Below are 23,527 nucleotides of genomic sequence, written 5' to 3' on the forward strand. Positions count from 1 at the left end.
GAACAGAGCACATTGGGTAGAACAAAGAAAAAACATTCATTGATAAAACAAGCAAACTACAACGAGAGGAGCACATAGGCCCGGCAACAACGGAAAGCAAACTATAATGAGGGTCTACTTGCGGGAGCGGGACTTGCGAGAGGAACGCTTAGAAGATCCCAACGACACAACAGGAATCTCAAGAGGCCCCGTCGGGAATTTCCCTTTCTCAACCTCGATCATGTGAGGGATATCTTCATCGGCCGTGCCAGGATCTCCTCCAACGGCTCCGGGATCGACCGTCATGCCTTCTTCCCCATGATTGAAAGGAAACGAATTCCAAGGGGCCATCAAATTTTCCAAATCATCCACTAAGTAAGAGTCCAGATAAGAAGAAGGACTCATAGGCTCATTCGGCTCATATTGACACCAATCTACTTGATGAGACTCCTCAACTTCATGAGTAAGAAAAAGTTCAGGAAAAGTCTCTCCCGGACGCTGAGATTCTAGATGTGCACGGGCTAGATAAAATCCATATTTCAGGAAGCCGGAAGCATACTTTCCCTTCCTATCTTGACAGTCGGTTGAGAGACGATATTCTTTCACTGTTTCAGCCTGAATAGCCTGAGCATCTTTCCGACTTATCTTCAATTCTGACAGGCATAGAGAATGTTCCTGCAAAAGTGCCTCGTGTTGCGCCATCAAACCAACATTCTTGTGCTCTTCAGCTTCTAGCTAAAAGCGTAAGTCTGTAATTTCCCCGTGAAGACCCGAGGTACCAACAGAAGCCTCGGACAGTCGATCTTGCATGCGCCCAATCTCTGCCTCTGCATTCTTCTTCCCGAGCTCCGCCCAACGAGCATGACCCTTTAACTCTTGACGCTCCTCGTTCCAGGAAGATTGGCGCTTCCTCCAGTTTGACATTTGGGTCTCTACTTGTTCGCGATAAGCCTTGTCCCTAGCGTTGGAAGCAACGATTCCTTGGATACCTTGCACCAGGAGCTGCTCTGCCTCATCTCTAGTCTGGGCATAATTACCACCAATAAATCGCCGTTCCTCTCGAGGGAGAATGGTGGAATAAATGAGGCGAGCACCAATCCCTAGTTTAGTAACCGAGTCTGTCTCTAATACCCTTGGGGAAACTTCAAAGTCTCGACCACTAAGTTTTGTGCCGTCTCCAAGAATCATGGTATGTCTCACATTTCCTGGAATAGGAAGTATAGGAGGGGGCCTCAACGCTTTCTCGCCTTCAAGACGGCGACGATCCTTCTTATTTGGAACTACAGGATGCCGACATTCTTCTTTCACCCGTGCCATGTCACCAACAAACTGAGAGGACGAGCTTCGCCCCCCTTGAGAATTGGGAGCAAGAGAGGGGATGTCTGCGGCCTCTTCATGAGAAAGAGGAATTGATGGACTTTCCATATGAGTAGGAGCTTCAGCACTAGAGTGGTCACTTCTTGGACGACGATGCCTTTCCACCCCAGTGGGAGAAAAGCCGGCAGGTATACTCGATCGAGGAGGGCGGGAGCTTGTAGATCCCTCAGCTCCATGCGTAGAAACCCTGGCCGCTATCGCAGCATGTGCCTCCTCCTCGCGATGGCGTCTACGCAACTCCATTAGTCTACCCAATCTAGCCATTTCTGTAAAAATTAATACAAAACATTTAGCATGGAGAAATAATGCGACAATGGGAAAAAGAAAGATAATGGCGAAAGATATTCTACCCCCATGAGTGTTTTCCTCCTGAGGATTAAAAGGAGGAAGGGAAGATGATCCAGGCATTTCCATCTCTTCCTCCTTGACTCCTTCCATTTCTTCGTTGGATAGTGTGGAAGAGTGAGGAGGAACAGTTGGTATCACAACCCCCCAACCCGCGATTCTGAAATTCTCCAAAGTCAGGAGGCTCCTCAACTCGACGGGGCCCTGCGCCGTTAACATTTCTACTAGATGACGATACACGCCCCGAACTTCCTTGTAGGGAGGAAACCCTTGGCTGGCGTCTTGATGGTTCCAGTATAAAGGAGCATCCCAATTAGGTGGAGGCTCTATCACTACCCACCGTTCTTCAAATCGATTAATCTTGTTTGGAAGAGCGATGAACAGCTCTAAACCTGACACCTTCTGGAGAGTGTAAAGGGCACAATCCTTGTTGGCTTTTCGCAATCGATAGAAGCAACTGAAGAGTTTCAAGGAAGGGACGACGTCCCTCAGACGACAAAGTATAGAGAAGCCGGCCATTTGAGCCCAACCATTAGGATGAAGTTAAGCGGGAACGATCTTGTAGTGACACAACCACGCCATGGCAAAGGGCGGAAGAGGAAAGCGGAGTCCCACCTCAAATGAAGCAAAGTGAAGACCAAGGGAGCCCTCGTCTACCCGAGAGGGGTCCGGCTCATCGAGGCGAGGGTACCTCACCATAAATCCAGAAGGCGTGGCATCATAAACTTGCTCAAAGGCCCCATATCGAAGTCGGGAGATCGAAGTGGTAGGAATATGCGTGGGGTCAAAGGGTGATGTCGGTCTTCTCCTCGACATGTTAAAAGGTTCAAAGTCGTTACCTTGTTACGTTAGGAAAAGCGGACGATCACAACGAGCAAAGTACCTACACATAAACACAAAGACAATCAGTACAAGGCAAAGAAGGAGCAACCGAAGGCCGAGATAAGCATTTCAAGCCGTTTAAAGGGCGTCGGGGCACCAGGACCACTCGGTCATGACCGAGTGGCACTAGTCGCACGTCATTGCCACTCGGTCATGACCGAGTGGCCTAGTGGGAGCTCCCCCAAATGCTGAAAATGAAGATGTGGCCCAGAAAATGCACCGAGACCTGAGAGAATTTGAGTTTTGGAGCACCTCGGCTGATCCTTGTGAGAATTAAATGAAGAGTGGAAGCCCTATTTATAGGAGCTCAAAAGGCAAAAAAGTCGAAAGGTGTGGAGCAAATACAGAAAATGAAGAGCAAATGCACAAAAATGATCTCCCGAGAGATAAGCAAAATGCGGTAAAAGCAGCACCAATTTTTCCCGGGATCGTATGCTCTTTTACCCGACTCCTTGGCTAAAAAAGTAGGGAGCAATTGATGTACCCGGGAGGGCGAAATGGATCTATGATCAAGTGTGGGCCCCAATAGGAGATAAATCAAAGTCAAGAGCCAAGGAAGACCCGCTCGGCCGAGCCGAGTGGCTAAAGACCACTCGGCACAACCGAGTGGTAAAGACCACTCGGTCGGTCGAGTGGCTGAGACCACTCGGTTGGGCCGAGTGGCTAAGACCACTCGGCACAACCGAGTGGCTCAGACCACTCGGCCCAAACGAGTGGGGGCCCACTCGGCATGACCGAGTGGAGAGGGTCACTCGGTCATACAGAGTGATCCCTCCCCAAACTCGGCCTAACCGAGTGGAGGTCACTCAGCATGACCGAGTGACCATTCAAGATTGACAATCCAGCCGAATCCCCCCTCTCGCCAGACGATCAGCATTGCGAAATTTCCGTAATGGGCCGCGAGATTTTCGCCGAGAAAACCACGAGGCCTCTCTCTCTCCTCCACTATAAATATGAGACCCACCTTCATTCCGAGGTACGCAATTTTGAGTAATCAAAGTATACTTTTCTCATATTCTCTCGAGATTCTGACTTAAGCATCGGAGGGTTTGCGCGGGGACCCCCACCCGCGTCCTAACGGTGCTCTCGTTTTGTAGGCCACTCGGTCACCAAGGGCACTCGATCATCAAGGGCACTCGTCATCAAGGCCACTCATCGCCCTCAGGTCACTCGATCACGGCCACTCGTCGCCCTGAGGTCACTCGGTCATGGCCACTCGCCATCCTCAGGTCACTCGGTCATCTAGGCCAATCGGTCACCAAGGCCACTCGGTCATCTAGGCTAATTGGTCACCAAGGCCACTCGTCGTCCTCAGGTCACTCGGTCACGGCCACTCGTCGCCCTCAGGTCACTCGGTCACAGCCACTCCTCGCCCTCAGGTCACTCGTCATCCGAGGCCACTCATCATCCTCAGGTCACTCGTTAATCCGAGGCCACTCGTCAGCCTCAGGTCACTCGTTCATCTTAGGCCACCTGATCATCAGCCCACCAGATCTACCAGATCCAGTTACTCATCAAGATTCTCATCAGTAAAGGCACGACTCCCAAGACTCTTGTGTCTCTCCCCAATTAAAAATAGATTGTTGTATTTTGGCAACAACAGTATTATATTTAATAGTATATTAAAGATTATATATTATTTTATATATTATATTATATTATATTATATATTAAATTATAATATTTATATATATATTTTATCTTATATTATTTATATATATAATATTATAGTAAGATAACTATTATATATATATATTAATTGGCAGTGGCATGAATTGAAGGCTTGGGCTAGGGCTCTATCGCATATATATATATATATTATAACATATAAAGGATTGGAACATGGAATTGGAGGGTTGGAGGCGCACAGAGAAGAGATTGGAAATTGGGAGGCACACAAAGAAGATATTGGAGGCAGAGATTGGAAATTGGGAGGCACACAAAGAAGATATTGGAGGCTTGGGGCGGCGCACGGTGAAGACATCTCAAAGGCATAAGAAGGAAAAAGAAGAAAAGTGGTGCACAGATTTGAGATTGGAGAACTGAAGTGGCGAACTGTAACACCCGATGTAACTGGTGTTAAGAGAATAGGAAAGGAAGTAAGAAAACTTTCAAAAATACTCTTGAGAAAGTGATGCATCCTTGAGATTGAGAGTGCCCATGAGAAGGGTATTTTGGTAATTTGGATAGAGAACTCCAATAAAGGGTATTTTGATAAATTAAAAATAATTCCTATGTGGAATTAGGTGTGTAAGTGAATAAAGTCCCAATTTTGTATTTATGTGGAGATATATGGGATTAATAAATTCACAAAGGGTATTTTGGGAATTTTGGAATTTAATTCCATAAAGGAATTTAATTATGAAATATTGGGAAAATGGTGGATTTTCTATTATTTGATAAAATAATTATGTTTTTCCTAAATTGGTGAATTAATGTGGTAATGCCACATGGATGGATGAGATTAAACTTGGAAGCCAAGGTTAGTGTCTTGTTGTGATACTTAGCATTTTGTGGTTCAAGTATAAATGGGGTGATTTAATTAAATGCAAAAGAAATGTTAATTGGTATTTCAAGCATTTAATAAGAGGCATGATTATGTGGATTAAAGAAAATCCAAAAGAAAATAGTAAATGGTCACCATTAATGCCTTGAAAAATATAAGATTTATTTAAATACATAAGAAAGTATTTATGTCTCTCAAATGTGATGGATATGAAAATAGTCTCATTAATTTAAATGGGAAAGAAATAAAAATTCAAGGGATGAGATTAATTCTTGGATTTGGAAAGTGATCAAAGGGCCACCATTAAATCTTAGAAGTTGGCATGGATTGCCAAATGGGTGGAGAGATTTTAAAGAGAGATGATTGGAAGGTGGAGATTTAATCTCCAAATTAAATCAAAGGCTAGGATTAAAACCTAGCAAAGCACATGGATTGTGCTTCCTTTGGATGGCTAAGATTTTGTCTTGTAAAGTGAGAAAAGATCCAATGGTAGATTTTAAGCAAGACTTAATGCCATGGATTGTGTTAGTTTGGAGGGTGAGGATTTATTCTCACCAAATAAATCCAATGGCTAGGATTTATTCTTGAAATATGGAAAACTAGTATAAAATGGCAAGTGTGGAAGACTTGTCTTCCTTTGGCCATTGGAGAAAGAAATGAAGAAAGGAAGAAAGAAAGAGAAATAAGGAAGTCTCTCATGGAAGAAAAGTGAAGAAAAAGAAGTAAGGGATTTAAGGTAAGCTTTGTTCCTTCTTCTCTTTATTTTAAGTATGCTTGAATGTAAAGTAAGTTTCTTTTGGGATGCCATCTTAGATGGGAGAAAATGAATATAGAAGCTCTCTTGAAATAAAGATTTAAAGATTCAAGAAGAGGTAAGGGATGGCCCCATGAGAGGGTGGCCTTGCAATGGGTTGTAAGTATGTTTCATAACTGTATATGTTGCATTTGACATGTTCTTTTATGTTCATGAGACTTATGGCCATAGGTTAGTTTGGAACATGGTTGAAATGGTGGGTTGATGCCTCTAACCTTGGAGGGTTGTGAGGGCAAAGAAACCTAGCCACACTTGCATGCATTTGGCATCATATAATCTTGTTATATTCATATTTATTTGGCATTGCACCCTTATTGAGCTTAATAGCTCATGGGGTTTTTACCCTCACATGTAGGTTGTCAAAGCATGGTAAAGTAAAGGTAATGGTGGAATAGCATGTGGAAGCATGGAAAGAAGATCCAAGAATAGTGTGTAGCATATGAAAGGCCTATGTTGTTGTAATTAGTTCATGCCTTGTAATGTATTTGGTTGTTAATGGCTTGTTAAAGCCTAAGATCATGTGTGTATTTCATATCTTGGGAATGTTTGATTTTATTTTAAAATGAGATATTGGCTTATGGCTTGAAGAGGCCTAAGTAAGGATGTAAATTTCTCATTGGCATGAGTTGTAGGAAGCATCAAAGGGGTTAAATGAGATGGTTTTTGTTGAAAATGTGATGCTTTGGGGTGCTAAATTTTGGAAGGAAAAATCTGGAAATTTTTGGGTTAGAAGGACCCAAGGAAAAAAAAAAAGGGAAAGCGAAGTGGCAGCAGCCGGGTGCAGCCGGGGCTCGCGTGTGGCCCGCGAGGGGCCACAGCGGGGGCAGCAGGCGCTGGGCCGTACAGGGGCGCAGGGCAGCGCGCGGGCGTGCAGCCCATGCAACGGGTGCACCGCGGGGCCCCGCGAAGGCCTCGGGCGCACCAGCAAGCCCCGCTGGCCGAAATTATTTTAAAAATTTGGATTTGGGGGAGAAATTGGGGCATTTCTTAATTGATTTTGAGCCCCGGAGAAATTTTCAAATTATTGGGATTTTTCGGGCATTTTGGAGAATAATGCCGAAATTTTGGAAAATTGAAAATTATGAGTTTTTCCTCCTAAATTGGTAATCAATCAATGGATTGATTTAAATGGTGATTTTTATGGAGCCCGGTAAAATTCTTGGTCGGAAAAAGAATTTAAATAATTGAGAAAATGGCGGTTGGGCATCTTCATGAGTTTTCTTTGTAACCAAATGCGGTGTGGTTGAAGCCCAATTCTGCTAGGGAATCCTGAGGTTGAGGGAAAGGAAGGATGACTCTAGTTCTCACCTAGGGCATTTTGTCTTAAAACATGGTCCACCATTCACCAAAGATCGGGCAGGTGGACAATTCGGGTAATTGTTCATGAGTAACACCCGTAAGTGGGAGCGGGGCGTTACACAAACAGAGAAATTGGAAGGCACACAAGCACGCAATAACAGTAAGCAACGGATTCAAATTTGTGCAATCCAGATCTATTTTAGATCTGGACAAGGAGCTTCTCTTCTCTTTTATTAAGCTTTCAGTTTTTATTTTTATGTTAATAATGTTAAGCTAAATTATTTTAGCTAGGATTTGGATGGATTTTAATTCTGGGATTATGTGATTATTTGTTTAGTTTGATTCAAAACCCGATTATTATTTGCATGATGATTTTATATTTTTGTGTTTAATGCTTTAAAAGATTGGTCACATTTTAATGATTTAATGATTTATGCAGGACTGACTAAAGGATTGTTATAATTAGATCCATAGGCAATATAAATCACATGCTTGACTATGAGATCGAAAGATGATTAGCTCTTGTGTGGGAATCAAGGAAGCTTAGTGAGTCAAATCCCCTTCCGAGATTAGAGGTTTTTAAAGAACTTAATGATTATTTATTTCGTTGATATTTGCTCAGAAATCTGACAGTGAAATAAAGTAATAAAAGATTAATATGACTTGAGAAAGCTTATTAATTAATTAAGAGAAATCCACCATCACATGCAAATAATTATAAAATACTGTAAGGGTATTTTTGATTTTGAATTGAATTGAATAAATAATTGCATAACCCAAATTAAATGAAATCTAAACCCTAGTGCACCCATTAATTAATTTTCCTCACAAAGAATCCAGTTTTCCATTTATTTTTCTTTTTATTGATTTGATTATTAATTAGTTCAACTTAGGTTAATTAAAATTATTTTGGTATTGTGATCTAGTCCTCGTGGGATCGACACTCTTTTCCTCACTATATGCATATTTGACTAGGGTACACTTGCCATAATGAATTGTGCATAAATCACACATCAAGTTTTTGGCGCCGTTGTCGGGGAGTAGTTTATTGCATATCAAAACTATATAATTTAGCCTTAGATTGGACATCTTTTTGTTTTCTTTTAGGATTTGCAATTTTAATTTTTTTTATTTTTTTTTTTCATCTTTTAGAAATTTAATTTTAATTTTTAATTTGTTTTTCTTTTTCTTAGTCGGTTTCATGGTGCATGACACAGACTAGTGGTGGAGAATTGATACCCCTTGATCAGGAAATTGAAAAAACTCTGAAAAAACGAAAGGAGAAAAAGAACAAGATAGAGCAAGAACAAGCAACCTGATAGAGCGCATATTTTCATATTATTTAGCCCTCATATTTAGTCTTTTTGCACGTTAATTGTATCATTTTATTCATCTTGATTTTGTTTTATTTTATTTTATAGGAATTGGGCTTCACACTATTTTATCTTATTTTGGACAGATTAGGGCTTCCTAGGTCATGAGAAATTTTGATGGCAAGAAGGGAAACAAGGAGATTGGAGAGAAAGAAGTTGACAGATTTGACCTTCTGTGATTCTTTCAAATGTTTGGCCAACTTATAATCCCAGAACGTGAATGATGTCTTCAGAGATATTGTAGAGGACTTCTTGGACTTTCCAGAATGGTATAATTTGTCCAAATCCGAGTTCGTTTGAGCCTCCAAATATTGCTTCAAGTTAGGGCCGAAAAGCTGGGCCAGATCCTAATTGGATTAGAATTCTGCACAAACATGGAATCTTTAAAAGGCCATAACTTGAGCTTATGATGTCCAAATCAAGTGATTTAAAAGCCTAAATTTATCTAATCTTCCTGATGCACAATTTTTATGAAGGGGCTGAAGCCCAAAACGCACGTTATCCTATTCGAAATAGGCTGTGAAGTGGCGGTAACCTAGGGTTTCCTCCCTAAGCTCTATTTAAGCACATTAAGTGGCCGATTTTGGGGAGATTCTTTTCTCACGTGAACAGTAGCCAATTTTCCTTTTCTCCATTGTTCTTGTCAAGATGGAAGGCTAAGGATTTTGTAACCGATTGCATGCCATACTCCTTATCTGGTTTGAATCTTTGGACGTTTTTGTATATCTATTTTCATCTTTAATCTTATGGTTTTGTTTCTTTTCTTCTTCTCAAGTGTGTATGTATTTTATGCGATCGTACGAATGCATGCATGATGCTTGGGCAGATTTGACTAATAGGCTCGATTGGGGTATTGGTTTGCAAGAAACAACATAAACTTAGTGGGCGATTGTTCATGTCGATTTTAGATCTGTGTGCTAAAAGAAATTGAAACTTGTATATTGATCAAGAAGATCTTCTGTGATTTTTATATTTGTTTCGATTTAGTCTTCGGTGATTGTCAAGCATATTTTGTTAGATCTGGGGATTAAAGATAAATAGGTTCTTTATATGATGGATGATGATAACCGGATAGGGAGGAAAGGTTGCAACTGGTTGCATCTCGATTTACTGTCTTCGTGTTTATTTTGTTTTCTATTTTTCACCAAATCCCCCCCCCCCCCGGTTTAGTCTTGTTTTCACAGATCCGTTTGAGGTTCGTTGGGAGACGACTTTGGGTTGCACCCTTGCTGCAAATCAAAATCATTATTCATCTAATCTATCGGTGTTCGACAGCACCGATCAGATTTTAGCGTCGTTGCCGGGGAACCGTCAATCTTTTCTGCCATAACAAGATTTGTTTTCTGTCTTTCTTTTTCTTTTTAATCCTCTTTCATTCTTTGTTGCTTTCTTTTGTTGCTTCTTTGTGTCTTGCTCGTTGGTTTCTCTTTTCTTTTGTTTCTTTGTTGATTCTTTGTGTTTTCTTTGTTCATTCTTTGTGTTTTTCTTTTCGGTTTGCTTGTTTTCTGTTTTTTTTTTTTGCCATAAACAGCACTGTTCACTGCCATCGACTATCTTGGAATGCCCTAATTTTTGGTGTCCAAAGGAATGGGGGTGTGAGGATAAATACTCACTGCTATGCAGTGAGGAGAGTGTTTTTTGGCCAAATTCCAACGTTTAGACCATTTTTTGAGCCACTTTGTGTTTTCTTGGTGTGTTTATGTGATTTTTCCTTGTGTGTTTTGTTTTGTTTTTGTTCTTGTTGATACTTAATGCATGACTTGAGGAATTGAGGTTAGAGGCATATGAGAACTCCAGGATCTACAAGGAAAAGACCAAAGTTACGCACGACAAATTGATTGCCAAGAAGGAGTTCAACGTTGGCAATAAAGTCCTCCTCTACAATTCACGCCTAAAGCTGATGCCTGGTAAGTTGCGTTCTAGATGGGTTGGTCCTTTTGTGGTTACTCATGTTTCTCCCTATGGTGTAGTTGAGATCATGGACGGGTCGACTACAAAGAAATTCACAATTAATGGGCAGAGGCTTAAACATTTCTACGAGGGCTTTACAGAACACACAGTGGAGGAGCTATCTCTCTTGGACCTTCCTCCGACTTGATACCACCAGGCTGTTTCTCTTTCCTTACTTTTCTTACTTGTCCTATACCTGATTCTTGCTGCATGCTTACATTGAGGACAATGTAATGTTTGAGTGTGGGGGGGGGGGGAGTTTTAGAATAGAAGTTTATCTTCAAAAAAAAAAGATTTTTGACAAAATGGGGCAAATTGAGTTTGAAAGAATTTGGCATAATTAGAAAGTTGATCTTATCTTTTTGGGCTCTCAACTAAATTGGCAATGAGTTTGGCTTGGTGGGTTGATTGAGGTAGTCTTTGTGAGGATATTTATGCTCATGGATGTTCTTTCTTATGATGTGCATGCATTCACTAATTATGGGTATCACTCCAGAGCTTGTTTTGAATCTTTATTGAAGCTATCAGTGCTCGTGCATGTGAAAAGATGATTAAGGCATTCTTTCATTTTACTCGCGATCTTCTCAAAAAAAAAAAAAAAAATTCTTTCCCCTTCTTTAGGTTGAAGAACATTCATTGCATCCCTTGATTATGGCAACATATTAAGCAAGTCCTTTGGAATCAAAAAGAAAAATAGATAGAAAGGCCAAAGGCCAAGGTGATATGGAGCGTAAAACGCACTCGCCAAGGTGAGATGGAGCGTAAAACGCACTCACAAAGGTTAGGATGGAGCGTAGAACGCACCCACCTTTCAAAAAAAAAAAAAAAATTGTGTCTATTTTCTGCTTGCTTAATAGTTCTTCATTGATCTTGGGTTGTCTTGAATGTTTTCTTCCTAAGGTTTACTTTACTTTTCATTGTTATCTTCCTATCCTTTTCAGAGCCATGAATAAAAGTCCTTTTGATTTGCATGCAAAAAGCATTGAGAGTGGAGATTTAGAAGATGAGCATATCTGGTAGTGAAATTGTGATTGAGTGGAGTGAGGCATAGCATTTGAGGAACTTGAGAGCATATTCTTATTCTATGAGGGTCTGCTTATTTTGACTCGTCTTGCCAAGTAAAATTGCCATGCTACTTGTTTGTCTGGGAAGTGTAAGAAAGATGATCTTTGAGTGTTGAATTCCTATAAAACTTGTCGTGCCTCTCATTTTGCATTCTTCACATCCCTTTTTGTTATTGAGTGTTAGTGTCTAGTGTTTTTCCCAGGAGTGCAAAAGTCTAAGTGTGGGGGAATTTGATAGAGCGCATATTTTCATATTATTTCAGCCCTCATATTTAGTCTTTTTGCACGTTAGTTGTATCATTTTATTCATCTTGGTTTTGTTTTATTTTAATTTATAGGAATTGGGCTTCACACTATTTTATCTTATTTTGGACAGATTAGGGCTTCCTGGGTCATGAGAAATTTTGATGGCAAGAAGGGAAACAAGGAGATTGGAGACAAAGAAGCTGACAGATTTGACCTTCTGTGATTCTTTCAAATGTTTGGCCAAGTTATAATCCCAGAACGTGAATGATGTCTTCAGAGATATTGTATAGGACTTCTTGGGCTTTCCAGAATGGTATGATTTGTCCAAATCCGAGTTCGTTTGGGCCTCCAAATATTGCTTCAAGTTAGAGCCGAAAAGCTGGGCCAAATCCTAATTGGATTAGAATTCTACACAAACATGGAATCTTTAAAAGGCCATAACTTGAGCTTATGATGTCCAAATCAAGTGATTTAAAAGCCCAAATTCATCTACTCTTCCTGATGCACAATTTTTATGAGGGGCCGAAGCCCAGAACGCACGTTATCCTATTCAAAATCGGCTGTGAAGTGGCGGTAACCTAGGGTTTCCTCCCTAAGCTCTATTTAAGCACATTAAGTGGCCGATTTTGGGGAGATTCTTTTCTCACGTGAACAGTAGCCAATTTTCCTTTTCTCCATTGTTCTTGTCAAGATGGAAGGCTAAGGATTTTGTAACCGGTTGCATGCCATACTCCTTATCTAGTTTGAATCTTTGGACGTTTTTGTATATCTGTTTTCATCTTTAATCTTATGGTTTTGTTTCTTTTCTTCTTCTCAAGTGTGTATGTATTTTATGCGATCGTACGAATGCATGCATGATGCTTGGGCAGATTTGACTAATAGGCTCGATTGGGGTATTGGTTTGCAAGAAACAACATAAACTTAGTGGGCGATTGTTCATGTCGGTTTTAGATCTGTGTGCTAAAAGAAATTGAAACTTGTATATTGATCAAGAAGATCTTCTGTGATTTTTATATTTGATTCGATTTAGTCTTCGGCGATTGTCAAGCATATTTTGTTAGATCTGGGGATTAAAGATAAATAGGTTCTTTATATGATGGATGATGATAACCGGGTAGGGAGGAAAGGTTGCAACTGGTTGCATCTCGGTTTACTGTCTTCGTGTTTATTTTGTTTTCTATTTTTCACCAAATCCCCCCCCCCCCCGTTTAGTCTTGTTTTGACAAATCCGTTTGAGGTTCGTTGGGAGACGACTTTGGGTTGCACCCTTGCTGCAAATCAAAATCATTATTCATCTAATCTATCGGTGTTCGACAGCACTGATCACAACCCAAACTAATCCAAGGACATTGAGCTCATATGCTACACCTACTCTGGATGGCACTACATTAATCATTAGGAGGCCCAATGTGCAAGCAAACAACTTCGAGATCAAGCCTGCAATTATTCAAATGATCCAGATTAGTGTACAATTTTCTGGCCCTAATGATGATCCTAACTCTCATATTGCTAATTTTCTTGAAATATGTGATACTTTTAGGCATAATGGAGTCAGTGAGGATGCAGTTCGACTTAGGTTGTTTCCCTTTTCCTTCAAAGATAGAGCAAAAGAATGGCTTAATTCTCTTCCAGCAGGTTCTATTACTACATGGAATGATTTGGCACAAAAGTTTTTATCTAAATATTTTCCACCTACTAAAACGGCTAAATTAAGGAATGATATAACAACTTTTTCACAATTTGGGAATGAATCCTTATATGAGTCGTGGGAGAGATTTAAAGAAATGCTTAGGAAATGTCATCACCATGGTCTACCTGTTTGGATGCAAGTGCAAACTTTTTATAGTGGCATTAATCAATCTTCTCATTCGATGTTAGATGCAACTGCAGGTGGTACCCTTGTGAGGAAAATTCCCAAGGAAGCATATGAACTTTTGGAGGAGATGTCAGCCAACAGTTATCAATGGGACAATGAGAGAGCAAATAAAAAGGGAGTTGGAATTTATAATGTTGATTCTATCACTGCTTTATCTGTTCAAATGCGGAATTAAATAAGAATTTGGGTAATTTGGGGGTTTTAGCTATGAATGTTTTCTTCTTCTTCTTCTTCTTCTTCTTCTTCTTCTTCCCATTTTCTTTCTTCCGAGCTTTGTGGGCGAGGGGGATATGCTAGTGTAGATTGTCAAGTAGGAAATCCTTTTTCTTCTGGTTCTTCTGAACAAGCTAATTTTATTTCTTATGGTGGCAACAAGTCAAATTTTAATCCCTACTCCAACACTTACAATCTAGGATGGAGGAGTCATCCTAATCTTTCTTAGAGTAATAATCAACAAAAAGTGCCACCCGGCTTTCAAAAACAACAACATCAAATTCCACAAGAGAAGAAGCCAAATTTGGAAGATATGATGGCAAAATTTATCAATAGTACAGAGTCAAGAATGCAAAGCATTGAAACTCAAATTGGACAACTTGCCCAAGCAATTTCAGAAAGACCACAAGGAAGCTTGCCTAGCAATACTAAGAAGAATCCAAGGGAGCATGTAAAAGCCATCACTTTGTGAAGTGGAAAAGAATTGGAAAGTAAAGAAAAAGATGAAGAGTATTCAAAAGAGGAAGAAAGCCAAGAGCTTAAAGCTAAAGAAGTGGATCGTGAGTTATCAACGGAGAAAAAGGGAAGTTCTCCTTCACTTAATTTAAAATCTTACAAACTGCCTCTTCCTTTTCCTAAAATATTTCTGAAGGCTAACTTGGATAAACAATTTGCTAAATTTTTAGAGGTGTTTAAAAAATTGCATATTAACATCGCTCTTCTTGATGCTATATCCCAGATGCCAAGTTATGCCAAATTTTTTAAAGACATAATTGCAAATAAAAGAAAGGTGGAGGAATTTGAGATGGTGAAACTTAATGAAGAATGCTCTACAATTCTACAAAATAAATTGCCTCCAAAACTTAAGGATCTAGGGAGCTTTTCTATTCCTTGCACTATTGGTGGAATTAATTTTGATAAGGCTTTATGTGACCTCGGTGCAAGTATTAATTTGATGCCCTTTTTCTGTTTTTAGGAAACTTGGATTAAAAGAACCAACACCCACCACTATTTCTCTTTAGTTGGCTAATAGAAGTATCAAATATCCAATGGGAGTAGTGGAGGATGTTTCGGTAAAAGTAGATAAATTTATTTTTCCTATTGACTTTATTGTTCTAGACATGGAAGAGGATCATGATATGCCCCTAATTTTAAGGAGACCTTTTGTCGCCACTGGAAGAGCTTTAATTGATGTCCAACAAGGAAAACTTAGCCTTAGAATTAATGATGAAGAAGTTGTGTTTGATGTGTTTAAGGCTATGAAACATTCAAATGGAAATGAAAATGAAGTCTTAAGGATAGATTGCATTGATGATTTGGTGGATAGGAAATTTCAAGCATTTAGGTTAGATGACCCCATAGAAAATTGCATTGCTAACTCTCTTGATGTGAAGGATCAAATTTTAGATGAACAACACAAGGAGGCTGTGGGCTATTTGGGAGAAAAGCAAAAATTCAATCCATCCAAAAGAGACAAATTGCAACATTTGGATGTTTCATCTTCCTCTTCTTCGAAAGCTAGACCATCAATTGAGAAGCCTCCTATTCTTGAACTTAAAACTCTTCCTTCTCATTTAAAATATGTTTATTTGGGGGATTCATCTACCTTACCTGTGATTATTTCTTCTTCTTTGATAGGTCTTGAGGAAGAAAAGTTGATGAGGGTGCTTATGGAGCACAAAAAGGCATTTCGATGGAGCATTGCTGATATTCATGGAATAAGTCCATCAATTTGCATGCACAAAATTTTGATAGAAGAAAGATTCAAGCCTATGGTGCAACCCCAAATGAGGCTAAATCCTAATATGCAAGAGGTAGTAAAGAAAGAGGTGATAAAATGGCTTGATTCAGGTATTATCTTTCCTATCTCTGATTCTTCTTGGGTAAGTCCCGTGCAAGTTGTGCCTAAAAAGGGTGGGATTACTGTGGTGAAAATGAAATAATGAATTATTTCCCACAAGAATAGTAACGAGATGGAGGGTGTGTATTGATTATAGGAAATTAAATGATGTTACTAGAAAATATCACCTTCCCCTCCCCCTCATTGATCAAATGATTGAAAAACTTGCAGGGTCAAGAATTTTATTGTTTTCTCGATGGTTATTCTGGTTCTCACCAAATTTCTATTGCTCCTGAAGACCAAGAGAAAACTACTTTTACATGCCCATATGGAACATTTGCATTTAGGAGAATGCCCTTTGGTTTGTGTAATGCTCTTGCAACATTTCAAAGGTGCATGATCTCTCTCTTTTCAGACTTCATTAATGATTTTATAGAAATTTTTACGGATGATTTCTCTGTTTTTGGATCTTCATTTGATGCATGCTTGCATAATTTGTCTTTGGTGCTCAAAAGATGTGAGGAATCTAACCTTGTTCTTAATTGGGAAAAGTGTCACTTTATGGTTAGAGAAGGGATTGTTTTGGGCCACAAAGTGTCATCTAAAGGCATTGAAGTGGATCGAGCTAAAATTGAATTAATTGAAAAACTTCATCTTCCTAAATCCGTAAAAGAAGTTAGAGGTTTTTTGGGACATGCAGGTTTTTCAGGAGATTTATTAAGGACTTCTCTAAAATTGCCAAGCTTTTAACTAATCTTCTAGTAAAAGATGCACCTTTTCAAATCACTGATGATTGTATACATGCATTTAATTGTTTGAAAGAGAAATTGATCCAACCTCCTATAGTTTCAGCCCCCATGTGGAATTTGCCTTTTGAGATCATGTGTGATGCAAGTGATGATACTCTAGGTGCAGTTTTAGGACAAATAATAGACAAGAAATTTCATATCATTTATTACGCAAGTAGAACTATGAATGATGCACAAAAAAATTATTCAACAGCTGAAAAAGAACTACTAGCTGTAATGTTTGTTATTGAAAAATTTAGACCTTATTTGATATTATCTAAAGTAATTGTCTTTGCTGACCATTTTTCATTAAAGTATTTACTTGCTAAAAAAGATGCTAAACCTAGTGAAAGTAAAGCAATATCGCTACGGGGCAAGCAGCGTAGTTCAAAAATTTTGAATCTTACCCCGATCCCGGCGATTGGATTAACGTCGAAATTAAATCATTCGCATATAAATAAAAAAAATCTAACCTTTAGATTTTCGAGTTGTTCGAGGATTCGAGCCGTCCAAGCATCCGGCCTCTAACTCGTGATGCGCGACACGCATCCGTTGGCAAAGAGAGCGAAATAGGAGTGTTAGCTCCTTCTCCTCTTTACGGCTTGTGTATGGACGGAAAAAAACTCCCACGTTTCAAATCGATGCCAAAAAGAAAAGGGGAAAAGTGAATGGCATTCGTTTTTCAACTCTTGAAAATCACACAACCAACCATTAATTTTGGGTAACCTATAAAGGGATATTTATAGAGTAAATATCCTAGGATTTCTTAAACCCTAATGGATTGGGCTAACCCATTAATCTTAGTTAAACTAGAATCTTAAGTGGGTTTATCCTAGTTCAACTAGAAATATAATTAAGTGGCCCAAATCCATTTATAAAATATTTAGCCCAAATCTAATTCAAGCCCAAATATTTATTATTTAATATTTGATCCAAATCTAATTTAGTCCAAATATAATATTTAATATTTGGCCTAAATCTAATTTAGTCCAAATATAATATTTAATTTAATATTTGACCCAAATCCAATTTAGTCCAAATATTAACTTAAGCCCAAATATATTTTATTTCCTATTTGCCACTCTAACAAATACAAAATTATTAAATTAGAAACTCCTTCCTAATTTAATCAATTCTTATTTTAGGAAACTCTTTCCTTTATGACGACCCCTAGTCATATCGACGTTATTACGTCTATTTGTTCCTTTTCCGTGAGAACCTATAATAGCATAACTTCTTGCCAAAGTGTCCCACTTAACCATACGTCCGCTTTCCTAGTTTAAGCCAGGGATTGTGCCTATTGCACATGACTCATTAGGCTTCCAAATATGTTGGCAATGTGTCGGTATGAACACATAAGACAAGATTGGCCTCTAGTAAAGCATCATGCCTACCCAATTAATCAGAAGGATTCATAATCCGCAAATAACCTTTCACGAGCATGGTTAGCGTGTAATTCGATCCTCTCATCAATGTATCCTATGTGATCTCAAGTTGGCGATGTGTTGCTTGATTACGATCACATAAGTTTTCTTCGGTCTTCCAAATATCTTCACTTAATAGAAAGTGAATCAATAATGCCTTATTAATCTATTTCACCATGGCCATGGATTTAAAGTGAATATCCACCGAAGGCGCCTTAGATATATCATCCTCTATCAAGGGATAAACGAGTCCCATCTTGGCTATGCACCCATCTCCATAAATCTCGCAATATGCCCAACGATCACCCACATGCAACCTTTATCTAGGACCATCGAAACGATATCAAAGCATATCGGTTTTCTTATGAGATGACCATGACAACCTCGGGTCCAAGGATTAGTTACACCCATCTCGTATGAGAATTCCATCAACATATAACCAAAATGGATTTTCATGGCGAGTCATATCCAGTGACACATTCTCTAACATTGGTCACCTATGTACTTGTCTAGGCATTCTCATGCCTATGGGTGTGAGACCCTCATTTCTATCACATAGAAAAAACATAGCATATACAAGTCTTTACCGCATTGTCAATGTCCATTCTTGACATTGCTACAACTTGGGATGTTTAATGATGTCTAAAAACTATGATGCATCATCTCACATCTTTATAGATTAATCACAATATACATCATATGGACTTCTATCTAGTTTCATTCGGTTATTACAATAAGAACAAAAAATTAATAGAATGACTTTTTTGTGAGATTGAATAACTCCTTATTCAATAATAAACATGATTACAATTGTCAGTGTACAACATGCACAATCTGATTGGGTCTAGAGCACCTACACTAACACCTAGGTTGTTAAGATGAATTTTATTGCTACAAGAATTTGACCTAGAAATTAAGGATAAAAAAGGCATTGAAAACTTGGTGGCTCATCACTTGTCAAGATTAGATGTGGAGCATGTGGAAAACATGGCTAAACAATCTTTGCATGATGAATTTCCTGATGAAAAATTATGCTTTGTGCGAGATAATGATGAACCTTGGTATACTGATTTTGCTAATTTTCTTGTAGGTAATGAGTTGCCCTCTGACATGTCATTTCATCAAAAGAAGAAGTTTTTATCAAATGTAAGGTACTATCTTTTGGAGGAACCATACCTATACAAGATTTGTGGAGATGGCATGGTAAGGAGATGCATACCTCAGGAGGAAATGCTTGCATACTCATTTTTTGTCATAACAAAGAAGTGGGTGGACATCATGGACCTTCTAAGACAGCGGCCAAGGTTTTGTAAAGTGGCTTTTATTGGCCTGCCTTATTCAATGATGCTTATACCTATGTAAGTGCTTGTGATCAATGGCAACGGACAGGTAATATCTCGAGGAAAAATGAGATGACCCTTAACAATATTCTTATTTATGATATTTTTTATATTTGGGGCATTGATTTCATGGGTCATTTTCCTAAATCTTTCAATAATGAGTATATACTTGTTGCCGTTGATTATGTGAATAAATGGGTGGAAGCTAGTGCATGCTCCACTAATGATGCAAGGGTTGTCATAAAATTTTTGAAGAAAAATATTTTCACTAGATTTGGTACTCCATCATTAGTGATGGAGGTACATATTTTTGCAATAAACAATTTGAAAATTTATTGGCTAAATATGGTGTTACCCATAAGATGGCTACCCCTTATCATCCTCAAACTAGTGGACAAGTGGAAATTTCAAATAGGGAATTGAAAAATATTTTGGAAAAAACTATGAGCTTATCTAGAAAGGATTGGTCTTTAAAATTAGATGATGCACTTTGGGCTTACAGGACAACTTTCAAAACACCTATTGAAATGTCTCCTTATCGACTAGTTTTTGGTAAGACTTGTCACCTTCCTCTTGAATTAGAGCATAAAGCATATTGGGCTATCAAATTGCTTAACTTTGATTTGCAAGCCGCATGTGCACAACGAAAGATGACATTAAATGAGCTCGAAGAATGGCGGCATGAAGCTTATGAAAATTCTAGACTTTATAAAGAAAGAACTAAGGCATGGCATGATACGCACATTAAAAAAAATGAGTTCAAAGTTGGAGAGAAGGTTCTTCTCTATAATTCTAGATTGAAGCTTTTTCCAGGCAAGCTAAGGTCAAGATGGAGTGGTCCATACACAGTAACTCAAGTTTTCCCTTATGGTGTAATTGAAGTCTCTCATGAAACTAAGGGAACTTTCAAAGTTAATGGGCAACGATTGAAGCCTTATGTTGATGTTGGACATATATCTTTCTCCAAATCCACCATTCACTTGAAGGATCCTTGAGAATGACAACTTAGTCAAGCTAATGACTATAAACAAGCGCTTGATGGGAGGCAACCCATTCGAAATATTATTTTTTTCTTTTTATTTCTCTTAATTTTTAGAATATTCTTGGATTGATTTCTTATTTCAATTTTTTTTTCTTCTTTTTAGGACATGTTGAATAAAGAAATCCGGCATTTCTTCTTCAAAAGAATAAGCTCAACCATCTTCAAGCATCCCAAGAAGGTCTACATCAGGGGAGTATTGCTTTTCTTTTCTTCTTTTTAAACATTAGGGACAATGTTTAATTTAAGTGTGGGGGTGGGAAATTCAATAATTCTCAATTTTGTTTTGATTGCCAAAAAAGAAAAGAAAGAAGAAATATATAATGTGCATGAATGATGATTTTCTTTAAAAAACTGTTTTATTTTCATGTTTAGGCTGATTTCATGTTTTCTATATTAACTTTGGTTCAATGCATAGTTAATTCAAGATTGAGAATTGTTCTACTTGATTATTGATTCTAGGTTTAACAGTGTTAAGGAAAAGGAATTGATTATGCTGGATTATCATGATTGTTGAAATATATGCTTCTTGACAAAATTAATGGAATTTTGTGATTATGCATGATTGATTATGTGAGAATAATATTGTGATTATTTCTTGAAACTAGGCCTAAACAGAGTTGAAGTAAAATGAGATGATGAAAAAGAAAAAAAGAGCAAAACAAAAAAAAAAATTGTTGTTGCTATTTATCTACTCCTATATTTTGAGCTGCTTAGTAGTAACTGGGGGTTGACAGTGTGCTCCTGCATCATCATTCACGTCAAATGGTAGCTCGAAATATGAGTATGCAAATGCATTCTAAGCAATTATTTAGAGGAGTAACCTAGTATTTTCATCACAAAATGTCGACATTCGTGTCAAAAGTCAAGTAATGCTTAGAAAAGATTGATTAAAAAAAAATAATCATCCATGTTACTCCTTATGTTTGTAGTAGTGGAGAGAAATGATTGTAAGAAAATGATTACATGATTTAATTGCATTAGTTGCAATTTAATATCCGGGAAATTATTAAAAGTATAAATGATATTTAATGAAGGGTATAACTGGAATTATCGAAAGAATAAGGCTATATGACACGCACTAACGTAGTTTTAGACAATCGAATCAGTCGAAGGGAGTAACCCGGACCTTAGATAGCCAAAGAAAATTGTACAGTACTGACAAGTGATTCGAATTATGATTTTTAGTGATGAAAGAAGTAGGATCGGGAACAGTTTTTGGTATAGCTGTCGACCGGGCTGAGAAAACTGAATCGACATAAGAAACGTCCAAAAAGTCAACAGAGTATATCAAGGAGCTATATTCTATGTATAGAACAACCCTTAAGTGATTTCGGGTTGAAACGAATGGATTTGAGGTCAAATCGATCAGTCGGGCCTAAGTGTAATTTTCTAATTTTGCCCGAGGGAGGTCAAAACAGTAATTTTTCAAAAGTTTCAAGAACCAAATGAAGAATACAAGTCTTGTGGGACTTAGTGGTATATTTGGATAGTTCAGAGGCTCAAGGAAAAGGGCAGAAATGTGAGTTGAAGAAGTTAGGGGGCTAAAATGCAAATTATCAAAAATTGGTGGTGTGAACGCAGCAAGCCAAAGTCGGCCGCCGCCTTTTGCCGCACGTGGAGCTGCCTCCGGCGATGGGATGGCCGCGGTAGGACCTGGGGGAGGTGTTATACGGCGTGAGGTTGCTTGTAGGCCAAGTTGTGGCCGGTGATTGGCCAGATTTTGGCCGGATTTCGAGTATAAAAGGAGGCCGAGGGTTTTGGTTTTTGGCGTCAAGATTGGCCATGTTTTTGAATGATTTCGGGAGAGTGAATAAGGGGGTTTTCATCCCTGTGTCAAGGAGAAGAGAATGGGATCATTTGGGAGAATTTTGGGTGAGTTTTATGGCCGATTCAAAATCGGCCAAGAGAGGGTGGCAGACTGCCACTGGTCGCCTGCAACTGCCCTGTTAAGGGGCTTTTTCGGCGTCTTTTCGGTCGGGAAAATGGCACTTCTTGGATCGACTTTGAGAGGGCTTTCAGGGGGTACCCTCGAATCTGGAATCGGAGTCATCGACGGCGGCCAAAAAATTGGAGAAGATGGTGGCGCGTGGCTGCACACGCCAGCCTTCACACACAGTCACGCGCCGAGCGCGTGAGGGCGCGTGCGATAGGGGTTTTTCTGGTATTTTCTTCCAGTATTTTTATTAATTTATTTTAGGATTTATTGTGTTGAAATATGTTGGAAAATAGTTGAAGAAATAATGATTTTGGAATTATCAAGGTGAAAATTGGGAGAAAATAGAGAAAATTATGGAAAAATTGGGGAAAATGGATTTTAATGCTTCCTTAATTAAATATGGTGTTTAGGAAGTATCGTGGCTCGAGGTTGAGTATAAGTTCAAGTATTTGGGATTTGGCATGCAAATCGAGGCATTACACGAGGATCGAGGCGATCTGAATACGTTCGAGGTGAGTGGTCTGATCCTATCTTTACATTATCTTGAAAATATGTTGGAAGGTGTGTAGTGGGTTCAGGTGGGCGATGTTACCCTCCCGAACTTAGGTTACACGCAATTAGGACCAATTCTAGTGAGCAGTTTTACCTCCGAAACTTGGGTTGTTCTGCAAAGGCGTTTTACTTATGTATTTGTGGCATCATTTGCATATTGAACATGTGATATATTGCATCAACTATTTTTACTTATAAAAGAGTCGATGCATGGCGTGTGATTTTCATATCATCGGGGTATTGATGTTCGTGTTGGTATTGTGTTCGTGTGGGATGGGATGGGGTCTACTTGAGAATGGGACAATGTTAAACCAGGTGAACGGGTGTCACACCGGGGCACTCGAGGGAATAATGTTAAACCAGGTGAACGGGTGTCACGACGGTGCACTCGAGGGATTAACATTAAACCAGGTGAACGGGTGTCATAGTGGGGCATTTGAGGGATTAAGTATGTCAGGGAAATTTCTCAAGTTAGACGTGTCTTGCATGTTGTCGCTTGTCTGAGTATGTCATGCTCGTGTGTCTCTCATGCATTGTATAAACTGTTTCATACCGTCACTTAGATGTTTTATCATCTAACCTGGGTTATGCCCCTGGAACGTTTAATGTTCCAGCTGGGTACTGCTGCGAGAGCAAGGATGTGGCCGGTTGAGAGCCAATGGTACTTAGTTTGTTAAGTCG

At 39.0% G+C, this 23,527-nt stretch overlaps 1 protein-coding gene and 1 non-coding gene across 2 annotated transcripts; one reads left to right on the forward strand and one right to left on the reverse strand.

The window, feature by feature from the left end:
• Positions 1-4,425: 4,425 nt before the first annotated feature.
• On the forward strand, positions 4,426-10,673 carry LOC127787602 (uncharacterized). The gene is made up of 2 exons (XM_052315665.1): positions 4,426-4,557; positions 10,341-10,673. Exons 1-2 carry the CDS (start codon positions 4,426-4,428, stop codon positions 10,671-10,673), a joined length of 465 nt encoding a protein of 154 aa, XP_052171625.1.
• Positions 10,674-13,541: 2,868 nt separating this feature from the next.
• LOC127787753 (small nucleolar RNA R71) lies at positions 13,542-13,648 on the reverse strand. The gene has a single exon (XR_008020218.1). It is a non-coding gene; the product is annotated as a small nucleolar RNA R71 (small nucleolar RNA).
• Between the last annotated feature and the right edge of the window lie 9,879 nt (positions 13,649-23,527).

The sequence above is a fragment of the Diospyros lotus genome, chromosome 12, assembly GCF_014633365.1.
Source record: "Diospyros lotus cultivar Yz01 chromosome 12, ASM1463336v1, whole genome shotgun sequence".
NCBI lineage: Eukaryota > Viridiplantae > Streptophyta > Magnoliopsida > Ericales > Ebenaceae > Diospyros > Diospyros lotus.

Excerpts from the sequence above, each read along its gene's own strand:
- LOC127787602 (XM_052315665.1), top strand. The coding sequence starts at position 4,426 with ATGGAATTGGAGGGTTGGAGGCGCACAGAGAAGAGATTGGAAATTGGG. Across the intron at positions 4,558-10,340 it reads GAGGCTTGGGGCGGCGCACG|GAATTGAGGTTAGAGGCATA; the intron begins GTGAAGACATCT and ends GCATGACTTGAG.